Below are 26,260 nucleotides of genomic sequence, written 5' to 3'. Positions count from 1 at the left end.
CGAGTGGAGCAGAAGCGCTCCTGCATGGCAACTGCTTAACACCCAATCGTAACAATCGGACGTAATTCATGTTTACAGCGCCTGGAAGATTAACTCCTCCGTGCAGACGTTCTCTACAACAGGCCTGGAGCGTGCAGGGCAGGGCTGCCATGTGGTGTGCCCGTGGGCAGCCTTTGGAGTCCTGAGGACGGCTGGTGGCGGGTGGGCCTCGGGGAGCGGGTGAGGGCCACTCCCCAGTATTGTCCCCTCACCTCTGAGCACCTGCTGTTCCTGGAAGACCGGGCAGGAGCTGGGAGCAGCTCGGTCCTTGGGAATTCAAAGCTGGGTGCAGAGATGAGGCCCCTCAGGTCCCCGGCCTGTGGTGGGGGGGGGGCAGGGTCCGAGCCGCCCGCAGCTCTGGGCAGCAGGAGGCGCTGCTGACGCTGTTGGGGTGGCTGGTCGGGTCCACCAGCCCCCGCAGCCCCTGGGCCCAGCATGGAGGAGACGGCTTGCCGCACCCTCAGACAGTAGACATTGCGCTTGTTCCTACTGCCAGGGCTTTGTCAAAACTGGGTTGTCCTCTGACCTCGTCCCATTCCCGGGTTTGCAGGGCCCTGCTGACGTCCCACTCTCCTGTCCCTGCTCTGGGTGCAGTCTGGGGGCCGGGGTCCTGTCTTTCCCTGCAGACCTCGCTGCTTGTCCCAGGTGGGGAGAAGCAGGGCCCGTCCCGCTCCCTGGAGCCTGCCCTGCCTGCCCACAACTTGGGGGCCTGCCGCCACCTGCCTGCCCAGCAGCTCCTGCTCCCCTTCGGGCGAGCGCGGGACAGCATGGGGGCTGGAGGGGGTCTGGGTTCCCCTGGCTGTGCGTCTAGCCTGTCCAGGCGGGGTGGGTGGTGGCCGTGGGACACGGGGTCACAGGAGACACTTCCTCCAGTCCTGCAAAAACACACGTGGCCCCTGCCAGAGCCAGGGCTCTAGCGGCTCTTCTGTCCTCACGATGAGCCTGGGAGACAGGCAGGTGCCACGGCAGCGCAGCCGGTGAGCTCCTGCGGCAGGTGGCCCTCCTTGACCGCAGCTTCCTCCTCACTCCACCCTGACCTTTGGGGCCTGAGCCCGGGCTCCAGCTACAGCCTCACAGATGCACGCTGCGGGGCTCGGACCTGCTCGGAGCTGCAGCTGAGCAAGACCTGGGCTGAGGATTTGCACTCGGGGTCCGTGGGGACGGGAGCGCGCGCGCCCTGTTGACCCCGGCCTGACGCGTCTCTCCTCTGCAGCCTCTTCGAGCACTACTGCTACTCGCGGGGCGGCATGCGCCACAGCTCCTACACCTGCATCTGCGGCAGGTAAGCGGGGCCGGAACGACCGCCGGGGAGGCTGGGCACTGAGCGAGGGGGGGCCTCCGCCTTCCCCCGGCCTAGACACTTGCTCGCTCCCACGCCCGCACCAGCGCCCGGCAACGCAAGCTTGGAGGTGCTCTTCCCCCCAAGGCCCTGGGAGCCTGGCGCTGGGCAGAGGAGGGAGCCCGACCAGCCCCCGCAGAGGAGCTGCTGCCACCCCTCCCTTCTGTCCCCCGCGGGGCGGAGGGCGGAAGGGGCTGCATTGGCGCGGGAGGCAGCGGTTGTGTGTCCGTGCATGGGTGTGTGTGCAGCCGTCGGTGTGGCCGTGTGGAGACCAGCGTGGCGTGGGTGGGGGTGTCACTATCGGTGTGTCTTCACATGGCACATTGAAATAGGGGTAGGAGCTCTGTGTGTATGTGTGTGTGTGTGTGTGTGTGTCTCCATGTGTCTTCTGCACGTGGCTGGGTGTGCTTGGAGACACACGGGTAAAAGTGACCACGACACAGGGGCAGCTGGTGGCCGTGAGCACGTGTTGCCGTCCTGGCCGCGGCAGCCCCCAGTCTCCTGGACGCAGCCCAGCCAGTCCCCACTCTCGGCCCAGGCTTGGCCCCGTCCGGGAAGGAGCCGGCAGCTCTGCTGGTCGCGCGTCCCGGGCACATGAATAATACATGTGAACATCTCGGTCCTCGGAAACGTTCTTCCCTGGCGGATGGAGGGAAAAATCATTATTTCCGCTTTTATGATTCCAGAGACTCCCGAGTGGGGCCATAAATATTACACTCGGGTGGAGTTTTTTCCCCTTTGGACAGACTGAAAAGTCCCTTTTTTCTTAAAGGGGTGGCTCATCAGGGAAGCCCTCTGGGGCAGGGCAGCTGCCAGACAGGTTCCTCCCGTCAAGCCCTCGGCCTCAGCCGCCAGGCAGGGGGCTTCCGCAGGCCCCTCCCCAGCCCGGCAGCCACAACGCCCACCTCTGTCCTTCGCGCGTGCTGCCCACACCCCCAGCCAGGCCGGCACTCTCACCCAAAGCCCTGCAGGTGGCATTGCCGCCGGCGTGTGGCTGTGGGGTGTCTGGGCCACCATGTCCCCTGGCCCTGCCGTGAGGGCGGGCTGTCAGGACCCTCCGCTCTTCGCAGCGGCGAGAACTCGGCGGTGCTGCACTACGGACACGCCGGGGCCCCCAACGACCGGACAATCCAGGACGGAGACATGTGGTAAGTGGGGCTGCCGCGTGCTGCCCGGCGAGGCTCTGTGTGTGGACAGCGGGCCCGGGCTGGACTGGACCTCGGGGTCGGCCAGGGCCGTCTGGGTGCCTGTCCCGGGAGGGCTGAGCGCAGCAGGGCCCCCAGGCCTGCTCCTGGCCCAGACTTCTCTGCCAAGGCTGCCGGCCCACGCGCTGCCTTCTCCAGGGCCAAAAGCCTGTCCCCGACGGGAAGCACTGCGGGGCGCAGGACAGGGCCCCTCGCGGTTTGCTGTGGGGCCAAGGCACGGTGGGCTCTGGGGGGGGCCTCAGCTGTCCCCCGGCCCCTGCCCCGGCGTCCTCCCCACTCAGGGACACCAGTCACAGCTGTGTCTCAGCTCCAGGAGGGCGGGGCCCCTCAGTCTGGCGCAGGAAGGACCCCAGGGAGCCTCCCATGCTCTGAAACCTGCCAGCCTTGGCCACAGGGCCCCTTGGCACAGCCGCCGTTCGTTCGACAGGTCAGAGGTGGTGTTTGACCAATAGGGCCGCTTCACTGTGCCCGCAGCCCTCACGGAGGCCGCAGGAAGGCAGACGTGGCCGGGTCCTGGGGTCTCCACGCCTCTGGGAACCTCCTCTCCTGTTGGAGGAGGTGCAGTCCTGCTCGCAGAGCCCCATGTGTAGGGCAGAGCATGCTGGGCCGCTCCAGGGCTTGGGAGGGGTCTGTGAGCCCCTGCAGACCTGGTCCCCTGCCCACAGTCACTCGGCCCTCTCTGCCCCTGCCCAGACGTTGGCCGGGCCAGCCCGGGCAGCACAGGGCTGCCGGGAGCTGCCCAGGTGCTGGGGCCCCGGGGCTCAGCCACAAGCCCCCCAGGCTCTGTCTTGGCCTTCAGACATCTTGCCCTGGTCATCGACCAGCAGTTGGGGGTGTCCCACCCCGTTCTTGTCATCCGTTGTTGATGCCCCTGAACAAGGCTCCCTTAGGGCCCTGAATCCAGGCAGCATCACGGTGTCCTCTCAGGCCACCGTGGTGCCACTTGGCTGGACTCCGGGCTTCCTTGTCGGCCGCCCCAATGCACTTGCGCCTCTGGCTGGAGTCCCCGCAATGGGTGCTCACGGGCCTGGACCGGGCCTCACCCAGGCGGGACCTGGCCCTGCAGCGGGGAGTGTGGGAGCGTGCGCCCCGGAGCCCCCACCCACGGCCGCCGAGGGACGTGAGCGCACGTGCACAGGCCTGCGCAGACGGCCAGCTGCCCACAGGCGCCGAGTTCTGGGCTGTCGGGGCCAAGTGTTTGCTGGAACCTGCTCAGTCCCGGGGTCTCCGTGCCCACAGGCGCGCTGGCACTGTGACAGGCCGCAGTCTCTCTGTCCACCAGGGGTTGGTGGCCTCAAGGGATGTTTTGGCTCAGGCCAGAGCCCAGCTCAGCCTCTGGAAGAAAGAAAGCTCCTTGCTGCCCCTCCAAGCCTCAGTTTACTCACCTGTGAGTGGAGACAGCATGCGCATAGCAGAGGGGATGTGTTAGCCGCTGTTCCCTCTTCCCAGGGGCCTGGCTGGCAGGTCATGGCCTGCAGAGGGTGACGCGCAAGGTGGTCATAGGGTCAGGCCGGTAGAATCGCCACTCACCACCGCCCGCCTGACCACGGGCTGGGCCACAGCGGCCATGTCCCCAGCCTGCCTGCCGCGCTGACCCCACAGAACCTGGTTCGCCCATGGGCTGCAGTGGGCCCCACACGTGGGCCAACGCCTAGTGGGCATTGGGCTCAGTCGAGCCGTGGCTGGGACTCGCTGGGACTCGCTGGGCCCAAGGCTGGGCGGGTCAGAGAGGCTCAGCTGCCCTCCGAGAGGCCTGGGGGCCCAGGGCGGGCAGCAGCCTTGACAGGATCCCCCCTCTGGGTATTCTCACCCGCCCTTACCCTGGTCCCACGAGGGGGTGCCTCGCCCCGGTGTGTGGGCAGCTGAGACGCAAGGAGGGGCCCAGGCCAGGTGTGGAGCCAGAGGGCTTTGGGGAGGAGATTGGCAAACAGACTTGGCTCGGCTGGAGACCAGAGCAGGAGGGCGGGAGCTCTCCGCTCCTGAAACCTTTCAATGCTCTAACCCTGCAGCCCGCCCTGGCTGAGCCAGGAGGACAGGACACGGGCACCCAGTCCCAGGGCAGCAGCAGAGACCCAGCCACACCAGCGGGTCACCGGCGGGAAGCCCTGGCCGGCTGGAGGGCCCTGTGCCAGAGCCATGGGGCTGTGAGTCTTTCTCCTCCGTGAGCTCAGCACACCCAGGGCAGGTGGCTGCTTCTCCACTGCCCTCCTCACCTGCCGCAGGGAGGGCCCTTCCCCTGCTGGGGGCTGGTCCCCTGCATTGCTGGTGGACCCTGGCAGGGCTCGGCCCTCCTGGGCCGCACGTGGCACCTGCGTCTCCCCGTGGCAGCTGTGGAGACAGGAGTGACTGGAGGAAGCCCACGGATGTCAATGCCAAGTCCAAATTGGTGCTTTTATTTTTCCAGTGCTAACTTTGAAATGTAGCCAGTGGAATAATTATGAGTTTATTATAGTCAATTTATTATGCAGCATTTAGAACAACATGTTTTGTTGATTACGGCTACTGCCAGATTGCTGGCGGCATTTATAATCCATTGTTTTATTGAAATTGATCTGCCGAGCGCTTACCGCCTTCGGTAAATAATAAATCACCGTGTTATCCCAACATAAAAGCCACGATACTTCAGCGTAAGGTATGAAACTAAAATATGAGCCTAGTGCAGAGTTTTTCCTGAAGCCGAGCGCCTCCCAGGGCTGCGCGTGCGTCCAGGTGCTGGTTACAGGGCTGCGCTCTGGGCCCCGGTCCTTTGGCCTTGGGGAAAAATGCCCCAGAGATATTTTAGCTTTTAGTAACGGGTGGTTTGGAGCATCGGAGCTGGTTCCGAGCAGCTGGGGGTACTGGGTAGGCCAGCCCTTTCTGTCCCTCTCTCCGCAGATGTGGGCACCACCCTGCTACACACACACATACATGCACATATGCATGCACACGCATGCACGCCTATGCACACACGTGCACACACACGGGGACCCTGAGTGTGGCTGTGCCACATCACGATGAGCACAGTTTAAGTTCCTGCCGCCCTCCCCGTAGCAAGTGGCCACCCCTCGGAGCCTCCGATTTTTCTTCCATCGTTGAGGGCGACACGGCACCCAGCTCTGGGAGAATTCAGGGCTCATACATGCGAGGCGCTGGGCGTGGCACCCAGCTCAGCACGGGCCCTCGGCGGGTGAGAACAGCAGCAGCGTCATCGCCGAGCCAGGCAGGCCAGGGCCCCATCCCCCCGCACTGCGGGCCCCAACCCCCCCTTCCAGCGGCGGGTACCATGGCAGAGGCTGCAGGTGAGAGCTGCGGGTGAGCTCGAGCCAAGCCTCGCCTGTTCGCAGATGCTCTTGAGTTGCATGGCCCTCCTGTCCCACTTTCAGCCCCAAAACTGTCCTCTGTGACATGTGCCAGGTGGGGCTTGAGGTCGGCCAGGCCCCCCTCCCACTCCTCTGTCCCTGCAATACCAGGAGTTTCCCTGGATCCGGGCGCTGGCCACCGTCAGCCGTGGTCAGAGCCTCGAGGGCCTGTGCATCGGTTCTTGCTTCGGGTCCAGCTTGTCAGCCGGGAACTGAGAAGAGCAGCTCCAGGGGGCCCTTCCCGTTTCTCTGGGCCGGGTCCTGCCCCACCCGCCCCGCACGGATCCCGGGGTGAGCAATGCACGGTGGTGTGGCTTCAAACCCCTCGGCCTGGCTTGGTTCAGAGCCACGAAGCCTATTTGGGGCCTGTGGCCGTGAAGCCTCTTGGGGCTTTGCTGTTGGCTCTCAGCCCTTTCCTGCTGTGCCCTGGGGTTCTCGAACCCGGTCACCAAGTCCCTGTTCCAGAGGAGCCCGTAGTTGTGTTCGTCTTCCTTCTTAAGGCAAGTAGGCAGACTTTCCAGAACAGGGTTACAAAAGTGTGGCACGCTCGCTAATTAACGCTGTGAACATGTGCATGCAAAGGCTGGGGTCTAAGGTCATTGGAGACCCTAAGTAGGAGCCCCCAGGAGACACCTCCCCACTAAATTCAGCCCTGAGCAGGCCAGTGTGAGCACCCCTGCCCTGGTCATCTGCGCACTGCCCCATCGTCCCATAGCCAGCCCAGGCTGTGGACGCCGGAACCCCCAACGTGGGTGGAGGCCCCGAGGGCCACCAGGGAGCGCCATCGTCCACGGTCGATGCACGCAGAGCTGGCCCACCCTGTGCTGGACTCCCTGAGGCCGGCCGTGCAGCAGCCCTGCCTCCTCTCCCCAGGGGGCAGAAGCGGAAGGCGGCTGGGACATCCTCACCTGCCACCTCCTACCTCTCCCACCTCTGGATCAGGCGGGGGTGGGGGTGCCTGTGGCCCCTCTCAGAGCCTTCTAGAGCCTGGGCCCAAGGATGCCCCAGGCTGGGAATGTCCCACTGCAGGCAGGAGGTGGCTGGTGGGCGGTGAGCTGGTCCTTCCAGCACTGGCCAGAAGAGGGCGGCGTTGTCCCAAGACCGCGGGGCAGACCTCGCCCCTGCCGGGTGCGGGTCTCGTCGCCCTGGGTGTGGGAGGCGGGCGGCCAGCCCAGCCCCCAGCGTCCTCTTCCCCTCCTTCCCTGCGCCGTCCCAAACCCGGCTGAGCAGCAGGGGCGGGGCCAGCTCATGGTCGCCAAGGCCAACTTCTCTCTGCCCAGAGAAACAGGGCTACGGTTCCATCCCACAGAGGCACGGGACACCCTGAACTGTGGCCGCCGTGTAGCTGGCGCACGCCGCAGCCCCCGCTGCCTGCTGAGCTGGGCGGTGGCAGAGCCTCCTCTGCGCACTGTCTGTCACAGATGGACCAGCCCTGCCCCCACGGGCTGCAGGTGCCCCGTCACCTGGGGTCTCAGCAGCCGCCTTTGCTGGTTCCTGTTGGCCGCTCGGCTGGGTCTGTCCGGCGTCTGTGCCTTGTGGCCCCCAGAGGTGGTGAGTCTGTGCCCGGTGGCTGTTCCCCAGCTGGCACAGGGGCTGGGCGAGGGTGCCCTCAAGCCCCACTCTACCTGGTACCGGAGGTCTTGGTGACCTTTACAAGCGTCACCCCCAGGGCTGCTCCCTGCTGCTGGGCCCAGCCAGATACCCCCACACACAGGCCCCTTGCTGTTCCCTCAGGGGGACGCTTGACTGTCACCAGCCAGCCCCATCCTGAGCTCTTCGTGGTCTCAAGGACATGCCCCTGGGGTGAGAGAACAGTCTCAGGAGGGCACAGGCCCTGGCGGGGACGGAGGGGAAGGGGACACGGGAGCTCCAGCCACCCGTCCACGCCTCCCGTCACGGTCAGCAGCACCTCACGCTCCAGCCCAGCTCTCGCCCCGTCCTCGTGCGCGTAGACAGGCCCTGTCACCAGCCTCCCTTCCCACGCCTTCTCCGCCCGCGCGTGTGTTTACGCTCGGTGGCTGCGTCCCACTCAGCTGATGTCATGACCCACAGTTCGAGCGGCGCTAGCCCAGACAGCCGGGTGCTCACAGACATCACGAGACACTGGTCACCAAAAAAGCGAAACGCGGCGTGTGCTTGCGCGTGACCCTGGCTCCCTCCCTCCCCGGCCGAGGCCGCTGCCCTGACGCGGGGCCCTTGCCCTCGTGCTTTAGTGGCGGTAGCCCTCGCACAAGGCACCCTGTAGGGCCCTTCCTGGGGGCCTTGCCTCGCCACCTCATCCGAAACGGTGACGTCTGTGCCCTCCAGACACCCAGAGCCACAGCCACTTTGTCACCGTGTGCACCAGGGGTGGCTGGGGCTGGGGGCCTGGAAGCTGCTGCTATGGTGGCCGGCCGGCGGGCGGTGGCTATCCCACGGCTGAGTTGGGTGGGGCAGAGTCCCAGGAAGGCACCCCCACTCGGTGGGTCAGCCTGTGGCCCCGGGGAGCCTCTAGGTCTCTGAATAGGTGGCCTTTGGCCCTGTTGGCCACACCTGGAGCTTGGCCGCCCACGGAGGCCCGCCGTGGCGGACCGACGGAAAAGTGACCTGAACGTCTTCCTTTCTGTCTCACGGTGAGGTCTGAAGGGAAGTGAGAGCTTCCTGCCCCTCAGAAATCCCCTCCCCTGGCCTGGGACACGGTAGGCGGCGGCCGCTGCGTGTCAGGGTCTCAGTACGCACACCTGGGAAGCGTCTGTCCCGCGTGAGAAGCCACTAGGAGCGCCGGCACGTGCTCGGGAGTTTACAGTGAAGCTACGAACCAAGTACAAAGTGGCCTCACTTGAACATGGCAGCATTTCCCCAAAACCGCTCCCAAGCCTCCGTCACTGGCTGGACCATCTCGGAGGCTTCTGCTGTGGGCCGTGGCCAGTCCCTGCAGTGGGGCTCAGGGAGTTGAGGGGGCCTGGGGGGGCCAGCGGTGGCAGGTAGCCCGGGCCTGAGGCCACCCCGGGAGGAGCCAGCGGAAGACAGAACCTCCCGTCCCAGCCAGAAGTGCGTACGCGGGAGCGAGACGCCAGTGTTGGGCTCGGAGCTGTGTGACATCTCCCCAGATGTCTCGGATTATCGTGCAGAGTCACTGGTGGCTGTCCCCAGGCAGCCAGGAAAGACAGATCCTGCTTTCTCAACTGAGCCAAAGTGTGACCGAATTCCCTGCTGTCGGTTTGTGTTCGGAGGACGGACGCCGCGGACACGGAGTTGGAGGGAGGTGATTTATACGCGAGGCGACTTGGGGCCTGCGCTCCAGCCTGGCTTGCCTCCGAATAACCGATGTGTGCACAAACCCTGGGGGGGGGTTGTTTTTTGTTTTTTGTTTTTTTTAAAGGCAGAAAAAGATAGGGAACTGAGAGGAGCCCCAAAATAGCCCTCAGCCCCGTGCCCGAGCGCCGCTGGGCAGGATGGAGCTGGCTGGCTGGGTGTATACTTCCTTCTCCAGAAAGCAGATGATTAACACACACACAGTTGGAGTCTTCTAGAATCTGGAAGATAAAGCCAGGCTGGCTGAGGCCATCCAAGCACCCACCGTCCCACATTCTTTCTGTTTTATTGACGAGGCTTTGGAGAACTTGATTAAGAGACTGGATTGCACGAGAGGAGAGTCTTGTTTTTACCGTCGTAGATGATTCCAGAATTTGGTGTATTCTTGTGGGCTTCCTGGTTTTTTTAAATAGTTCAATTTCTGCTTTTCTTTTACATCAGCGCAGTCCAATGACGCTTTGTGCCCGGTGGGGCGCTGCAGGTCGCCCTCTGATTTGGAACCTCCCAGGAATCCGTGTCTCCCGTGCTCCCGGCTCTGCCCTGCCTGCCCGGGCCATCCTTGGATGTCTTCAACCAACAAACCACAAACCATTTTCCTTCGTTGACTGTGGGGAGCCCAGTCGAAAGCGCTCTGCTGTCCTGGGCGAGACTGGGCCGTGTCCCCATGCAGCTCCGGGGGACACAGACCTGTAGCAATGGTGGTGTCCCCATTTCACTGGTGGGAATACTGAGGCCCTGAAGGCTGAGTGCTGGAGCCAGGACAAGAGAGCCCATCCCTGGGCTCTGAGTCGCTTCCTCCCAACTCAGGGCTTTGCTGGGCCAGTGTTCTGAGCCTCCGTTTCCCTTCAGTTCACAGCTTAGGTGCGCTCTGCCCTCCTGGCCAGCTCGGAGGGGAGTGTGCCCCGCGCAGGAGTAAACTGTGGGCAAGACGGCCCCTGGCATCTGGAGCCTCCCAGGGGCAGACGCTACAGGGAGCCGGCTCGGGGCCTGTCGCTGTCCGGTCATCTGGGCACACTGGGCTCGGGCTGGTCACCCGCAAGAGAGGCCCAGCCTCCCCCTCCGCCTGCTCTGGGGGCCAGAGTCTGTGACTTTGACCCAACCTGACGGTCCCGTCATGCTGCTGGGGCTCTCCCCCAACCCGAGAATCACCCGAGGGTCATCTGCCACTTTGTGCGCTGTTGACACTGTTCGTGGTGTTTTGCAATCAGGAGAGGCAGGAGACTACAAAGCACCCGGGTGGGGACTTTGGATTCCAGCAAAGCGTCTGGGGATCCCGAACATTCCGGTTGTCCCAGCGTCTGTGTCTGGGAGGTGGCAGGTGCCGCCTGTCAGGCCACGTGGCCAGCTCCAGGCTCACACAGGGCCAGGGTCCCCCGGCCCCCTGCTGTCCCACGGGATAGGGGCCGCAAAGGCAGGCGCACAGGCAGCTCCTGGAGTGTTTGCTGAGCGGCCGTTTTTATGGAGTTTGGGTTTGGGTGAGGGGCCTTGTGGCCCACGGCTGTGCCCCGGGGCGTCTATTGGCGGGGTTTGTGCGGCTGCAGGGTGACCTCACAGGAGTCGAGGATGGAGCAGAGCTGGGCTCCCGCCCGTGCAAGAGGGCAGCTTGCACCTCCCTGGCACCACCTGGCTCTGTGGCCACCTGGCCCTGAGCATGCAGTGGGATCTCGGGCCTGGGCTGGATTGATGTCCCTCAGCCAGTTTTGTCACCATCGGCGTCGCAACTTCGCTGTGACTCCGTGAAGGGGCTGGGCAGGCTGTGTCTGCTGCCGGCAGCCTCCCGAGGTGCCGAGGCGGTACAGGAAGGCGGGGCTCCTGCGCACCGTCACGCCTCTGGCCGGGCCCCACGCTCCTCTGCCTGGTCGACCCCCTGGTTGGGGCTGCTTCAGCCTGGGAGCCCTTCCCGTGTCCCATCTCGTTCCACCCCGGGGTGAGCAGGGCGCCCTTCTTATCAGCCCCTGACCAGAGGGGGCTCCGAGGCCCTCGGCACAGCAAGGTCTGGCCCGGCTGCTTCCCGCCGCTGCCCCAGGGCCCCTCTCCGGTATCAGGGGGGCAGCCCCAGCACCGCCCTCCTGACTCGGCAGGCCTGCCACCTGCCCCCACTGTCCTGTCTCCACTCGGGCCCCCTGTTCTCCACGCCCCGTCTGTGCCCTGCTGGTCCCTGCCAGCCACCTGGGGACGCAAGGGCACCAGGAGACAGGGAGAGGGGAGTCAGGCAGCAGCACCATCCTGGCTCCTGGTGGCACGGGGGCAGGGATGTCCCTTGGCCCCGGGAAGGCCCTGCTGAAGCCGGGGCCATCCTCTGGCATCCCCCCCTGCCCGCCCCTCAGGCCTGGCAGGGCAAGTCCGTCCCACCCCAGCACGGGAGGGATGGTGTCGGCTGCTTTCCTCCAGCCAGGGCCCCCCTGTCCCCCCCACCCCTGGCTGAGTTTCCACCCAGGACGTGCTCCGGGACGTGAGAAGGGGGTGGGAGGCTTCGGCCCCCTTCTCTGCTGGGCAGGGCATCCGTCCTGAGGCCCCCGCCCAGCTCCCGCCTCCTCTGCCTCCCATGGGCATTGCTCCAGCCCGTGCTGGGTGCAGTCAGACCTAGGGGGGTCTGTGGGGAGGCCTGGACAAAGGCCAGGTGGCGAGAGGGGGGCCTGGGGACATCGCTGCCTCTGCCTGATTCTCCAAGTGAGTCCCCACAGCCGGGCCTATGGAGAAAGGTCAGGGGTCATCTGCACAGAGCAGCCCCCCTCCCCTGAGCCTCCCTGTGCAGGCTGAGCTGCACCCACTCTTGTGCTGGGGACAGAGGTCTCCCGCGATGGCTCTAGGTTTCCCAGGGCCGAGCGAGCTTCCCTTGAGTCCTAGGTGGGAGGGGGATGGGGGGCCGGGGCGTCCGAGTGCCCCTACCCACGCCCTGCTCTCCCCGCAGCCTGTTCGACATGGGTGGGGAGTATTACTGCTTCGCTTCCGACATCACTTGCTCCTTTCCCGCCAACGGCAAGTTCACGGCAGACCAGAAGGCCATCTACGAGGCGGTGCTGCGCAGCTGCCGGGCCGTCATGGGCGCCATGAAGCCAGGTGAGCGCCGGGGCAGGCGGGGCCTGTGGGGAAGGACGCACCTGGCGTGGCGTGTGAGGGGCTGCTACATGGCAGGCGCCCCTGGAAACAGGCCCTGCGCTCTGTGACTTCAAACTACCCGCCGCTTACTGGGCCAATAAGATGGTGTCAGGTCCCCAAGGTCACTCCTAGGCCACCAGACAGGGACAGAGCCAGCAAGGAGCTCAGCCCAAGGTCACCCCACATCCCACCTGGCCGCTTCCACCTGCACATCCCCGCCCCTGCTGGCCCCTGGGACGTCGCGTGTCCTTGTCCTGAAGCAGAGTCCCCTCCAGGGAGGGCTCCTGGTTAGACATTGGAGCAGGTTCAATCCCCGTTCGGCGCTAGTGACCTTGGATGGGAAGCTCTTCCTCTGGGCGGCTGTTTCCTCATCTGTATGTGGGGGCAGTGCTTGCGAAGGCCGAGTTAGGCTGCATGGACCCGCAGGCCCCTGGCACGTGGTAGCATCGGCTACGGCCACAGCTGCTGCCGTGGTGGTCGTGTTGGGCCAAGGCCCGGGCCTGGGGCTTCTGTCCCCCTGAAGCTAGCCTTGGCCCGTGTGTCCTCCCCGTCACCCCCAGGTGTGCCCTCCCTGTAATCCCCCCGCCGGCAGCCTGCACAGCCTCTTGACGTCCACCGCATGGTGGTCAAGATGCAGCAGGTGGACAGAGGTCCTCGAGAGGGAACCCGTGTCCCCCAGCAAGGCTAGCTCCGGTGCTCCTCCTGGGAGCCTCCTACTGTCCCCGTTCCAGGCAGCCACTCCCCTGCCCAGTGAGCCCGGGGCCCTCTGGAGCCCTGGGAGGGTGGGATCCAGCACCCCCAGCTCTGTGTTTGGCCCTTTCTGCCCTGCAGTGACAGGAGGTCCCTGACTTGTCACCTTTCCCTGGAGGGGAGAATTTAGAGACGGGGTCTTGTTGCGTCCTTGCTTCACGTCCCCCCAGGGCTCCGGAACAGCCTGCCCTGCAGTCCCGGGATTCTCCAGGGCCAGAGCAGGGTCCGGTGGGGCTGCCATGTGCCTGTTACCCCCAGGCCTGGCCCCCACGGCCCTCTGTGGCCACGTGGCTCCTGGGCCGTCACTGAGGTCTGTTTGCTGGCAGCCTCTGACCTGCAGTGTGGATGGGCCTCCCCTGCCTCCTGCTCTGTCCTGACCTGATGAGTCACCCACGTCACCCTGGCACAGCCGTCCCACCATGCCCCCGGGGTCTGCATCTTTGGTTGCAGGCAACAGGGTGGTCTCCAGCCAGGTTAGGTCATTCGGTGCCATCCCAAATTCGCAGAGGTGAGAAAAGCAGGTGTGGGACGGGGCCAGAGCTGAGGCAGCACGGAGCGGTGACAGTGAGTGCCGGCCACCTTCTTCAGCCTGGGGTCCGTCCATGCGGGTCAAGGTCGGAGCACCTACTGTTGACCAAGCTCCGGTCACAGCCCAGCCGCAGGCCCCTGTGTCCTCCCAGCCCCGCTGTGTGGGCATCCAGAGAGGACGGCGCCCCAGGCAGCCCCCTCCCGTGCAGGGGGAGCTCCCGCGTCCTCCAGCAGCCGCGTGGGCCCCCGCGGGCAGAGGAGGCTGCGCATCCGAGCCCCCGTGGAGGCGCCAGGGTGCAGAAGCCCCGGCCCGCGTGCTCGACTCCAGCCCTCGGTCTCCTGCCCTGCAGAGTCCGTGCAGGGCGGGCTCAGCTGGCTCTGGACGCTGGCGTCTGGCCAGACGCGGGAGCCACGGCAGCCCAGCGTCTCCTCTGTGTTCAGGGAAGGGGAAGAAAAAAGCTCCTGAGCCCCAGAAGTGCAACGGCGCCAGGATGTGGCCTCTCGCGGACCCAGAACTTGATGGCTCAGCGATTGACCAAGCCGTCTCCCGTGGCCCCGCGGCCAGCGTTGGGATGAGTTACGGCCGTGCTCTCCGGGCCAAGTGCGGCTTCGGAGGAGTCCTCGGCAACTGTCGCCTTCCGAGGAGCCACATGGGCAGGCGTTGCAGATGGCCCCCCGCCAGAGGCTGAGGACCCGTGGCTGATGCTCGCGGCGACACCAGCCCCAGCCCCACACGCTCACCGCGGGACCGGAGCTCGACAGCAGATGAGTCCAGGCACAAGGAACTCAGGCCCCAAAAGGAAGATGGAAAAAGAAAATGGGGAAGTAAATCGGCTCCTGATGGGCTGACAACATGGATTGGACTCACCTGGTTTCGCGGCTGCAGAAGGAAACAGCTTTTCACGCTGTATTATTGGCTTAAAAAGCAGCGGCCGCCTCCAAGTATTCATGCCGGGAACCTCCAGGACCGACGGCTGCTCGAGGACAGAAAGAGCCCCTTCTGTGTAGCGGGAAGGGGGTGAGAGCCACGGAGGAGGGGCACGGGGCAGAGGGCTCACCGTGTCCCCCTGTGTCCTCTCTGACCTTTAAAGCCCGGACTACATCGCCTGGTAGCTGTCAAATCCAGCGTCCGTTAAGCCGTCGCCCGAGGGGTGCGTCTCCTCTCCCTTCCTTTACACTCAGGGAGAGTTTCCTGCTCAGTTTGAACACGGCCGTCACGTAAATGGTCAGCACGTCGGGTCCAGCAGGTTTGCGCCGGTGACTGTGTCTGTGGGCGCAGCTCCTCTGCCGGGGGCCTCTCTGACACCCCCATGCACGGGGCCGTCCTCACCATGCTCCCTGCCACGTGCCTCTCTGCAGCAGTGCCAGGGTGGGCTCTGTCACCTGCGAAGTGGAGCAGACTGTCCCCTTTACCTTAAGCGACATCTTCAAGCGTGCACAGGCAGTTGTGAGATACAGATGTCCAGGGAGTCAAAGCCCCAGGCTGGACGGGGCGGATTCCCCCAGCGGTCAAAGCCGAGCTCAGCCACCTGCGAGGGGCCAGGGCCCAGCCTGAGCCCGGTGGCCCGGGTCCCCCAGCGTCGTGCCGAGGAACACAGCAGTGCAGCGTGCAGTGGCCGGGTCTAGCGGGGAGCATGGAGTGGACCCACCAGGACCTGAGCCCGCCTTCAGGCCACAGGAGAGGAGGATGGGGGACGGTCTACCCCGCTCCACGCCAGACATAGGCAGCAGGGCCGGGACGTTCGGCAGGTGGGACTCTGCAAAGACGTCGTCTCACCCCTTGCCTTGTGCTAAGATGGGGTGGCCCAGGCTGATCCCACCTGCCCCCCACCACAGGAAAGCCTGCTGGGGCCCGGGTGGCACCGCCACCGTTGGTGTCTGGCCAGCTCAGTGGCCCAGTTCTGGCCAGAAAGTGGCCAGGCCCAGAGCACCACATGGCACTGAGAAAGGTGCTGGGCCAGGTCCCAGCACCCACCTGGCCTCCCTGGGCTGCCTGGCTGCGCGACTCTGGGGCAGGCACGAGGCCTCAGCCCTGCCAGGCCGAGCCCTGCTGAGCTGGTCTCTGCAGACCCTGTGAAGCGGGTCCTCCCCAGGCCCAGTGCCACCCGTGTCTGGGCTTTTCCAGAGTGAGCAGCGCTGGGGTCCTGAGGAGCCCCTGTATGAGGGGGTGGGCAGACCCCCCAGCAAGAACCCCACCACCACCACCCATACCGTGAGACTGGCACTGGCGGTCCCCAAGGGCAGAGCCGGACCCCATCTGGGTCACACAGCAGGGGCCGGGTCACCCCTTGCCCTGTCCCGGCAGAAATGCCCCCGTTTGTGGGTTCAGCTCCTGGGCCAAGACAAACACCCCACCGAGACTGGCCGACTGCTTCCTGTGACCTTCCAGGGAAGAGTAAAGGCAAACAGGAAGTCACGCAGCGATGCCCAGAGGAGAGGCAGATTAACGATCAGAATATACACGGTCCTGGTGGAGGCAGCCCCAGGGGGTTGAGGAATGCGGCAGGCATGGGGCCGGAGGAGGAGCACCCCCTGCTGTCACTCAGAGACAGCCGAGCTCGCGCAGACAGGGGACGCAGCGGCGGCACCCGGGGTTGCAGTTCGCTGGGTTTGTGTGTCAGGACAAGCGGCCACCCCATGCAGACCGCCGTGTGTGCGTGGGCGCCCCGGCCGTCGTGAGGGGAGGGGAGGGGGTGCTGGGGGGAGGGCTGGGCAAGCCACGTTTGAGCTGGCACCGCCACAGCTGCGACAGAGCTGCTCTGGTCCTGCAGCCTCGCAGTCCCTCCAGGCACCGAGGTCGCCAGGGTCACCCCCACCAGCCCCCAAGCCTCTCTCCCACCTCCCAGCTCTCGGGGCATCTCCCTCTCGCCACCTGCCCACCCAGCGTCCCCTGGGCTGCCAGCCCCTCACGCCTCCCTGTGGCCGCCGGCGCTGGTGGCCCTGCTCCCGTCACGGGCTGTGCAAGCAATTGTGTCCATGCTGCCCGGATGACACCTCCGCTACTCGGTGCACAGCCCCCCACTCCTGGCTCTGCCACTGGGGGTGGGGGGGCTGCCGATGCGAAGTCAGGGGAGGGGCTCTCAGGGGCAGGAAGTGCCCCCATAATGGGCCTTACTGCAAGAGAGGAGCACAGAGCTGTGGGACGACCGAACGGGAGAGGGACACAGTAGCACTGGCCCCTGCCAACCCAGCTAGTGTCTCCTGGGGACCTGTGGCCCGAGGGTGCCTTTGCTGGCTTCGCTTCCCTCCCAGCCAGGGCAGAGGCTGAGTGGCTGGACTAACCGTCCAACCCTGTCCTCAGAGATGGATGGGACGCAGCGGCGGGGCAGACAAAGGTGCAGGGACCGCGTGTCAGCCCAGGCCTGGGCGCCTTCGGCAGGGCCAGGACAGGGAGGGCTGTCTTTGGTGTGGGCAGCGCGCCCTCCCCCTGCTGGCTGCGGGATGGGGGGCTAGTTCCTCGGGGCGCTGTGCCAGGGCGTCGGGGGAGGCAGCCGCGCTTGCCTCGGCATGGAGGTGCCTGCGGCTCAGGCCGACGCTACCCCTGCCCTCGTGCAGGGCGAGTGGGTCCCCAGAGGTTCTGGCAGCAGGCGGGGGCTACCCACGCCCGTGTAGGGTGGGGTGAGCTGGAGGCCCTCAGCCCTGCTCCAGCTCACCCCAGCCCTGCGCTTCCTCCTGCACCCCCAGGGTCTGGCTTGCACAGCGTGACGCGAGCTCTTAGGTGGTGGCCTGAGGATGCAGCACGTGGGGCCCTCTGCTGCCTTCCCTGCTGGCTCCAGCCTGGGACCCCCCGGGGCTGTCACGCTCTGGGCAGGAGGCCTTGAGGCTGTGACGGCTGCTGCTGAGGCTGCAAGGAGCCCGGGATGTCGGGCTAGCGGGCCCCAGGCCCATCAGGACAGGGCGCCGCCTGAGGGGGCCAGGTGGGCACAGGACACCTAGTAACCTGGGGACATCCTGGGCCCTGGGCACTCTGAGCCCAGCAGTTTCGTGCGGCAGGCGAAGGGGCACTAACCCAGAGGCTGCCCTGCCCCTCTGGGGTCTGAGCATGCAGAGGGCAGGCTGGGGACACAGGGAAGGCTACGAGAGCCACGAAGGAGGCTGGGGCTCCCGCTCACTCCAGGCACCTGCCCCGCGCCAGGCACAGAGCAGGGCACGGGCCCCGCCCTCTCAGGGCCCAGAGGCCACAGCCAGGCCCCGGCCGTGCCAGCTTGCTGTGCCCTGGAGGAGGAGCTCGCAGCAGGGGAAGAGGAAGTCAGAGGAGGAGCCTCAACTCAGGCCCACAGGAGGGACGGGAGGGGTGTTCCCAGCGAAGGGAACAGAGGTGCGTGCACAGGGAGCACCAGCTCTCAGGACCACCAGCCAGGCTGAGACCCTGGGCTTTTTCCTCGGCTGGAACCGCCTGGTCTGCCCCATTCTGGGCCCCGGTGGCCCAGCCGTGTGCAGGATCCAGTGCAGGGGAGATGGGGCGGGGCCCCAGGAGAGGTTTCAGGGGAGCCAGGACAAGATTCGGGGCTTGCTGGAGGTGGGAGGGAGTGTGGGGCAGCTGATGCCCGGCCTCTGCCATGTGCGTCCGGGTGTGGGCAGGCTCGGCCGGTGGTGCCTTCTGGGGGCACCGGAGGGCTCTTTGGTGCCTACGGGCCACCAGGGCGGGAGGAGCCTGGGGGTTAGAGGGTGGGCCCAGGCTGGCGGGAGGCCCCTGAGCGTATGCCCACCCCACCATCCTCGCCCAAGGACAGTAACCTTCACACACTTCAGGGGCTCCCGCCCAGGCCGCGGGTGTCGTAACCACCATCCGGGCCAGACGCTGGGGCCAAGTTGCTGGAAGTTTAATCACTGTCACAACCCCAACCACACACAGGCAGAAACTCCCGCCCCAGCCAAGAGAGCTGTGCGCAAGGCCTTCCCCGAGGGTGCACAGGCGAGGAAGACCAGCGGCGCCATGGGGCCCGCCTGGGCCCACACGTCCGGGCAGGCGCCTGGCCAGCCCCCATGAGGGGCCACCGCGGAGCGTGATTTATACCTGATTCCCACCCTCCGCTGAGGCCAGGCCAAGACCGCAGCCCCGCGATTGAAATTGGCCAGGTTGGAAGGCGGGCTGGGCTTCCTGGGGCTCCCTTGGTGACTGGAAAAGGCCCCCGTCCAAGCGAAGCGAGCCGGGCTGGGTTGGGGTCCAGCCACGGCACGGGAGGCTCCCCGGCCCTACGCGCCAGGCTGCTGGTGGCCGACTCTGCAGGCTGTTTGGGGGCGTTTGGGACACGAGCCTCGAGCGAGTGGACCTGAGGGACACTTGCCCTGTGCCAGGCCGGCGGGCGCCCGCGGGAAGTTGCCATTCTGCTGGGGAGGTCTGCACGAGAGCTGGTCTGCCCAGGGGACAGTTTCAGGCCAAAGGTGCAAGGAGAGAAACAGTCTGGACAGTGGGGAGAGTGACAGGTCTCTCCCGGGAGGTGACGACTTACTCTGAGCTAAGACTCCAGATGCGTCACAGGCCGAGGCTGGCGCAGGCAGCCGTGAACAGCTGGCACGGGGGGCCCCAGTGTGCTTCAGGAACAGAAGGGGCCTGGGGGGCACTGGGGAGGGAGGGCAGGTGGCCTGGGTCTGAGAAGAGCGGGCGCGGGGGCTGGGGCCGACTGGCCTTCAGCCCTGTCTTTAAACACAAAGTTAGAAACCAGGCTCTGGCTGGTCCTACGTGCTAGAGGAAGGGTGGCTCGTGCCACTGCTGGGGCTGCTGCCCCCAGGAGGTGCTGGGGAGATGGCAGCCAGCTTGCTAGGGACAGTGGTGTGGCATCTGAGGCTCACGGAGGTGGTGGAGCTTGCCCAGGGCACTCGGCGGGCGAGCAGGGATTCCGGTTACCCCGGTCTGAGATTCGGGGGTGCCACTCCATCAGAGGAAAACCCCCACCCTGGCTCCGCCCTTGGGGGTGGGACTGGGCCAGCCAAGGGTGTTTGTGCCCAGGACTGCCCCAGACACAAGCCGGAGGTGGCCCAGGCCCGCCCGGGCTCTGCCCCCAAGGCTGTGTTGTAGCCAGATGCCTTGGGGAGCTGGGCTCTGGGGGGTCTCTCTCCCCCTCCCCCCTTTCCCCCCTCTGTTACTCCACCTCCCTCCCTCTGCGTGTCTGTCCCTCTCTCTCTGAAGGTATAGATGTGTGTGGGGACAGGTCTGGTGTGTCCCTGAGGCCCTGGGTGGGGCACTGCCCTGTGACCCAGCCGGGCTACAGCCCCACTGCCTGCTCAGCGCCTTGCGCCTCCAGCCAGCCCAAGGCCTCCACTGTGGGCCGTCCATCTCTGGCAGGGGAGGGGCCCCAACGTGGGGGACTGGTGCCCAGCGTGTGTGAGGGACGATGGTCCCAGGGCAGGCTGTCGTCACTGTGCCAGCCACGGAGGTTCAGAGCCCTGAGCCTCAGGCTCCCACCTGGCCCTCTGGATGCGGAGTCCCCCGTGCTCCCCTCTTGTAGCAGTGATGGTCGTCAGTGACGGGGCCAGGCGCAGGCGGGTTCCAGCTGTGAGCCCAGGCAGGGCGCCGCAGGGAGGCCCTTGGGGGCCAAGATCGCTCCACCCCTTGGGAGCTCAGTGGGGCTGAACTTTGCCAGCAGGGCTGCAGGGACTGGCACCACTGCTTCTCCGGCTGGAGCACTGCGCGGTGATAAGGGCCCTCCACCCACCCACTGTCCACATGTCCCGGGGCCACCGGCCTCAGCGAGCACGTGGCCTGTGCAGATTCAGCCCCATGGGGTCGGGCTGCTTCACCGTCCTAGGGTCCTCTCTGACGCTCAGGCTGAGTCCAGAGGTGGGGCTGGAGCCCAGGGGCAGGCAGGGCACTCCTGGTGCCAGCCGAGGCTCTCTGAGGGTGGCTCTCTCCACGTGTCCTGTGTCGCAGCCCCCGAGGGCCTCCTTCCCAGGGGGCCAGGCCCCTGAGCGCCAGAGCCTTTGTGGCCCCCCGGAGCTCTGTGCTTGGGAGGCTCTCCACAGCGACCTTTGCCCCAGAAACATGGGGCAAAGACGAGTGTGATTAGCAACCCTGGGCTCCCATGGGGACGGCTGTCGTGCTGCTAGCAGGCGGGGCCGCAGACCCCTGCCAGCCAGCCCGCGAGGCTGTGCCAGCTGCACCTTTGCCCAGAAACCTTTGCTCCCACAGCGGCTGCGAGGGTGATTCAGCCCCGTTCTGGATGTGCAGGGGCACCTCCTCCCCAGCCAGAGCTGTCCCCCCTGCCTTGGGGCAGCAAACCCAGGCCGGAAGCTCTGAAGCAGGGTTTGGGCCTGAGCCCGGGGCCCACTGAGGCTGCCCACGTCCGCTCCTGGGGAGACACGTGCTTCTCTCCTCCCGACGCCCAGAGACCTGGCGGGGCTATCCTGGCCCCAGAAGCACAGGCCACTCACGGGTAGACATACGGTGGGCTGGAGTGGACAGGTGACAGGAGCCTGCCCCTGAGGGCAGAATGAAAAGACAGAAGGGTCCCCAGGTGCAGAGCTTGGGCTGGGAAAGCCCAGCACAGAGGGCCACCCCGCCCCATCCCTCTTGCCCCTCCTGCCTCAGCCCGTGTGGGGGCTTCGTGTCCTCCCCGCCCTGGTCCTGTGGGCCCCGACTGGGCTGCTGGTCTCCACGGCTCACTGCAGCCTCCGTTTGAGCCACAGGCGTCTGGTGGCCTGACATGCACCGTCTGGCCGACCGCATCCACCTGGAGGAGCTGGCCCGCATCGGCGTCCTGAGCGGCAGCGTGGACGCCATGGTCCAGGCCCACCTGGGAGCCGTGTTCATGCCTCATGGGCTCGGCCACTTCCTGGGCATCGACGTGCATGACGTGGGAGGCTACCCAGAGGTCAGTGTGGACGTGGCAGCCAGGGTGGCCTGCCTGTGGACTGTCTGGCCACCCCAGGGCAGGGCGGGGCTCTGGGAGGCAGCTGGGGGTAGTGGGACAGGAGGGTCGGGGCCCCCTGGCTCCCCGTGGCCTGAACAAGGCAGGGGTGGAGCCATGAGTGTTCCTCCTCTAGTGGCCGCTGCCACAGGACGTGGGCACAGAGGCGGGCTGGCGCCGTTTGCATGCAGGGTCCGGCTGCAGAGCCTACCCAGGGGGCGGTAGACCATCAGTGCACAGTGCGTGGGGTCCCTGCAGGACGACAGGGCTGAAGCCGGGGCTTTGTCATGGAGCCACGCTGCACCCCACACGTCCTCCTGCCTCTGGCTTCGTTCTGATGGGTGGTGAGGCTCTCCCCGTGGTGACTGGCCCCAGCCCCTCACGAGGCTGGCGGCAGGCCCCGCTCCCACACTGCTGCACCCTCTTCCTGCCAGGCCCTGGGCAGCACCCCTGTGGCCCTGCAGCCTCCCCATCTCCAGGCACTGTTGGGACCCCTGGCAGGGCAGGGAGGCTTCTGGGGGGACATCTCCAGACAAGGCCCCTCCCCATCCTACCACGGGCCCTCAGAGGACCACCCAGAGGGTGCTGCTGGGCCTTTGGGCGGCCCTACTGGGCAGGTGGCTGCAGCCTCCCTGGGCCTGGATGGTGGGGTGAGCCTGTCCCTGCTGCCTGGCCTGCTGCCCGAGGCGCAGGAGGCTGATTGCGCAATCGGTGCACGCCCTGGGGCCCCCAGCCACTCAGCCAAGACGAGGCTTGGCCTCTTGGCTGCAGGGTATTTTGAAAGCACTAAGGACGACTGGGGGGTGGGGGATTGCTCAAGAGAAGCATTATTATTCAATTATTTTTTCCTCAAGTGTAAACAGTTAAATTTGGAGAAACAAAATCAGTTTTAATTTCCTAATTTCTATTCATCCCATTGTGTGCAGGGAGCCAAGAGCGGGGCTTCCAGACATTGTTAGCTGAGGTTCGTTATTCATTAGTCGCCAAAGCACTTTTTTTCACCAGAGAAAATTGGCAGCAAACTATTTTCATCTTTTCCAGTAAGCAGCCCTTTGTACTCAGAGTCTATTCTTTTGACAGATAAACATTGTAGAAAAAATATGGCTTTTCCTATAAAAGCCATTTGTTTTATTTGAGGCCTACAGACACATGTGGGTCTCCTCTGCTCACAGCCTGGTAAAAGCCGAGGCCTTGTGCAGACCTGTGCCCAGGCAGGGGTGGGTGAGGGCCCGGTGAGGGGAGACCCCTCCCACCCCCAGCCAGGCTGCAGCTCCTGGGCCCGGGGCTCCCGCTCTCTGCTTGGCCCAGCCCTCCACTCCTCTCGGCCCTGCTCCGGCCGTGGGGCTGGCCTCCCAGGCACACCCCTGCCTGTGCCCCCAGGGGAGACCCCAAGAGCTAATGCTCTGAAGGGGTACCTGCAGTCAGCGGGCTGGGGCAGGCTCATCCTCTATGCCCCGGGATCCCTTCCAGTTTGCCCCGCTCCGGTATGAGCGGTGGTCCTACGGATTTCTGGGAGGAGGAAAGCGCGTCTCTCTGTGCTTCAGCAAACCTGCCACGCACCAGGAAGTAGCTCGGCTGGGCCCACGGTGACGGAGGTGTGACTGGGAAGAAAAAGACATCACCTTGTCAGGCCTTTGCCTTCACCAGGCCCCTGGCATCGAGAGCGGTGGGGTGAAGAGAAGGGATGGGTGTGTAGTGAGTAGCATGAAAGAGGGACAGAGAGGGGTCCCAGGAGCAGGCACATCCTGGAGCAAAGACCCCGGGACCCCCAGCTCCGACAAGCAGCTCCTGGGCAGGAGACGGGCCCTGTGCTGCCCCAGTTGGATCCCTCACCTGAGCACGGGGACCGTCACTGCAGGCAAGGCCTTCTCGCATCCCTGCCCTCCTGCCTAGCCTCCAGATCAGTGGCCCAGATGAAAGTGTTGTGGGGCTGGGACCCCACCAGGCAGGTGTCTGTGCCCAGAGCATGACCCCACGGGGTCACCTCCCTCCCCAGCTTCCTCACACCAGGTCAGGCCGGCTGTCCCCACAGCCCTTCCTGCTGTGCCCAGCCTTGGAGGCTGAGCCAGCCTGTTTCTGGTTACCTTACTTGAACCACTAATTGAAGTCTGATGTTCTTGGCCCCCAAACAGTCAGAAATGACAGCTCGGTCTCCAACAGCTGGGCTTCCTGGGGGGAGCTGCGAGCAGGGAGGGCGAGCTCAGATCCTGACCAGAAAGGCTGCCTGCTCGCTCAGAGGCCCTGGCCGCGGGCCGGATGGGTGCCCAGGGCAGGCAGGGACTCTTCTGCAACTGTCCCCAGCACCATCTGCCTTCAGCCCAGGCTGAGGCCGTCAGCTGTGCCCTTGTGAGCGGGCAGGCCCTGGCTGATGTGCACGGGAGGGCGGGTGGGGGCAGACGGGCTTCTCAGGGAGCAGCTGCCACTGTCACTCACTCCTCCCCAAAGACCAGGGGCTGTGTCCCAGGGCTCGGCTGCAGGGCCAAGAGCCTCCTCTGGGAGCCACACTCCTAGGCCATGCACAGAGGTACGTGTGCATTTGCGCAGCACACACTGGTGCCACCAGGCCCATCCTGACAACAGCACCTGTCCCTCTTCTTGGACAGTCACATGGAAAACCTGGGACTTGGCCTGTGGGAGCTGGGACCAGCACTTCTGGGCCTAGTTTCCACTTGAGCTGCCTGGAACAGGCTGGAAGGAAAGATGCAGCCCCAAGTGGCCTCACAGCCTCCTTAAGAGCTTTTTTGGCTTCAGTGGTTTGGCGTCTACCATCCCTGGCCGGGAGAGGGGCCTGGGCGAGAGCGGCCACACTCGGCCAGCCCCAGAGGCCCGTCTGGCAGCTTGCCCTGGCGTGCGCACACGGGTGTCCGCAGGGCTCCTGGAGGTAGTTCCAAGGCTAACGCATGGCCAGGGACACTCACGGTCTGGGTGTGTGCAGAGAGGAGCGTCTCAGCAGAAGCGCCCGGGCCCAGCACAGCGGGGCAGTGGCCTGGTGAGCCCACGGGGCCGAAGCTGGCCCTCGCTGCCCACCCGTCCCTGGGTGAGGTGGTGGTGCCAGTGCCCAGCCCGGAGCCCTCAGGTCCCCTGAGCTCTCTCCTCTCATCACAGGGCGTGGAGCGCATCGACGAGCCTGGCCTGCGCAGCCTGCGCACCGCGCGACACCTGGAGCCGGGCATGGTACTCACCGTGGAGCCGGGCATCTACTTCATCCACCACCTCCTGGACGAGGCCCTGGCCGACCCTGCCCGCGCCTGCTTCTTTAACCGTGAGGTCCTGCAGCGCTTCCGTGGCTTTGGCGGGGTACGTGCCCCTGGGCCCCACACTCTTGCTCCCAGAACATCTGCCGACCACTGCAGCTGCTTGTCACCTTTGTCCCAGGACCGGGCCCTAGTGGAAGGAGGGACGGTCTTGACCACCTCACTGGAGGGGGGCCTGGCCTGCCCCTCCCGTGATCGCCACCCGAGAAGTGTCCCACCCCCTCAGTGGGAAGAGACAGAGATTCTGCAAAACCCCTGCCCACCCTAGGGCTCCCGTCACCTGGCAAGGACAGAGCAAAATGGTGACAGGAGCAGATGGCCCCCCTATCCCAGGGAGCACGGTCCATTCCTCAGGAAGAGCTCCTCCTCCTCAGCGTTGGGGTCAGCCTGGAGCAGGTCTGACCCTCTGTCCTCGCACAGGAGGCCGGTTCTGTAGTAATGAGTGTCTTTCCGCCTGACCCAGGTGCGCATCGAGGAGGACGTCGTGGTGACTGACAGTGGCATGGAGCTGCTGACCTGCGTGCCCCGCACCGTGGATGAAATCGAAGCGTGCATGGCCGGCCGCGAGAAGGCCTCTACTCCCTTCTCTGGTCCCAAGTAGAGCGGGCCTGGGCCTGGCCTTGCAGCCTCTCTCCACCACGATTAGCCTGCGGACGGGCCTTCCGCGGGGGGAGACGGTGCTCAGAGATCAGATCCAGCATCCACATTTGATCACACCAAATACTGCTGTTTCCTAGGGAGGAAACGCTCTTTTTTTTAAAATTAACATCCTGCAAGATCACATCCTTCATCTGTCATGTACCCTGCTCAAATGACCATGACTTAAAATGTTGATCGAATGTGATCCTGTTCTTTAGTAGCAACTAACATGTCTTGCTGTCATTTACATTCCTTTTCTCAGGAAAGATGCATTTCCAGTGTTTTCTCTCAAAAAATCAATACGCAAAATGGAATTTACAATAAAAGGTTTCCTAAAATGGCCCTTTGTGCTTGGCTCCTCTTTCTTCCTTTTATTTTTAGAGATGGGGTCTTACTATCTATGTTGCCCAGGCTGGTCCCAAACTCCTGGCCTCCAGTGATCCTCCTGCCTCAGCCTCCCAAAGTGCTGGGATTAAGGGTGTGAGCCACCACGCCTGGCCCCTCCTTACTGTTCATCCCTTTCCAGCTGAGCACTTGGGACCTGGGGACCCTGAAGGGATGGCTCGCCTAGCGTGAGCACCGAGAGTCAACTCCCAGGAAACCTCTGCTTCCGCCTCAGACTGGCCTGGCATAACAGGGCAGAGCCCTTCCCCGGGAGCCCTGAGACTCCGCTGGGCTCCATGTCACCCTGTCACTTGCTGCAAGGCTTCCCAAGCACAACAAGGCACCACAACCACTGGGGCACTTGGTAAAAGATTCCCGGAACTTACTCTCAGACCTTCCGAATCAGAATCTCCAGGGGTGATGCCCTGGGAATTGTGACTCCTCTAACAAGCAGCCCCGAGATGCTCCTGACGTGCGAGTTTGCGGACCACTCTCAGGCAGCACGGCGGTACGGGGCTGTGTCGAGCTTCCCCCTCAATACCCG

The 26,260-nt window shown here is 65.0% G+C and overlaps 1 protein-coding gene across 2 annotated transcripts in view; it reads left to right on the top strand.

The window, feature by feature from the left end:
• Positions 1-25,673, top strand: part of LOC105816230 (xaa-Pro dipeptidase) — a 108,573-nt gene extending 82,900 nt beyond the window's left edge. The window contains exons 10-15 of one of the 2 annotated variants that reach the window (XM_012651587.1): positions 1,253-1,321; positions 2,449-2,526; positions 12,127-12,275; positions 21,219-21,403; positions 24,545-24,736; positions 25,157-25,673. In XM_012651587.1, the coding sequence (XP_012507041.1) occupies positions 1,253-1,321; positions 2,449-2,526; positions 12,127-12,275; positions 21,219-21,403; positions 24,545-24,736; positions 25,157-25,294 (811 nt within the window). In that variant the 3' untranslated portion in view covers positions 25,295-25,673. Of the gene's footprint in view, positions 1-1,252; positions 1,322-2,448; positions 2,527-12,126; positions 12,276-21,218; positions 21,404-24,544; positions 24,981-25,156 lie in introns of those variants that run through there. The other variant, XM_012651586.1, reaches the window with a different exon arrangement.
• Positions 25,674-26,260: the final 587 nt, after the last annotated feature.

This window comes from Propithecus coquereli, unplaced genomic scaffold, assembly GCF_000956105.1.
Source record: "Propithecus coquereli isolate 6110/MARCELLA unplaced genomic scaffold, Pcoq_1.0 Scaffold358, whole genome shotgun sequence".
NCBI lineage: Eukaryota > Metazoa > Chordata > Mammalia > Primates > Indriidae > Propithecus > Propithecus coquereli.
Note: the sequence above shows the minus strand (reverse complement) of the source record. Positions and strands in the feature narration are given on the sequence as shown.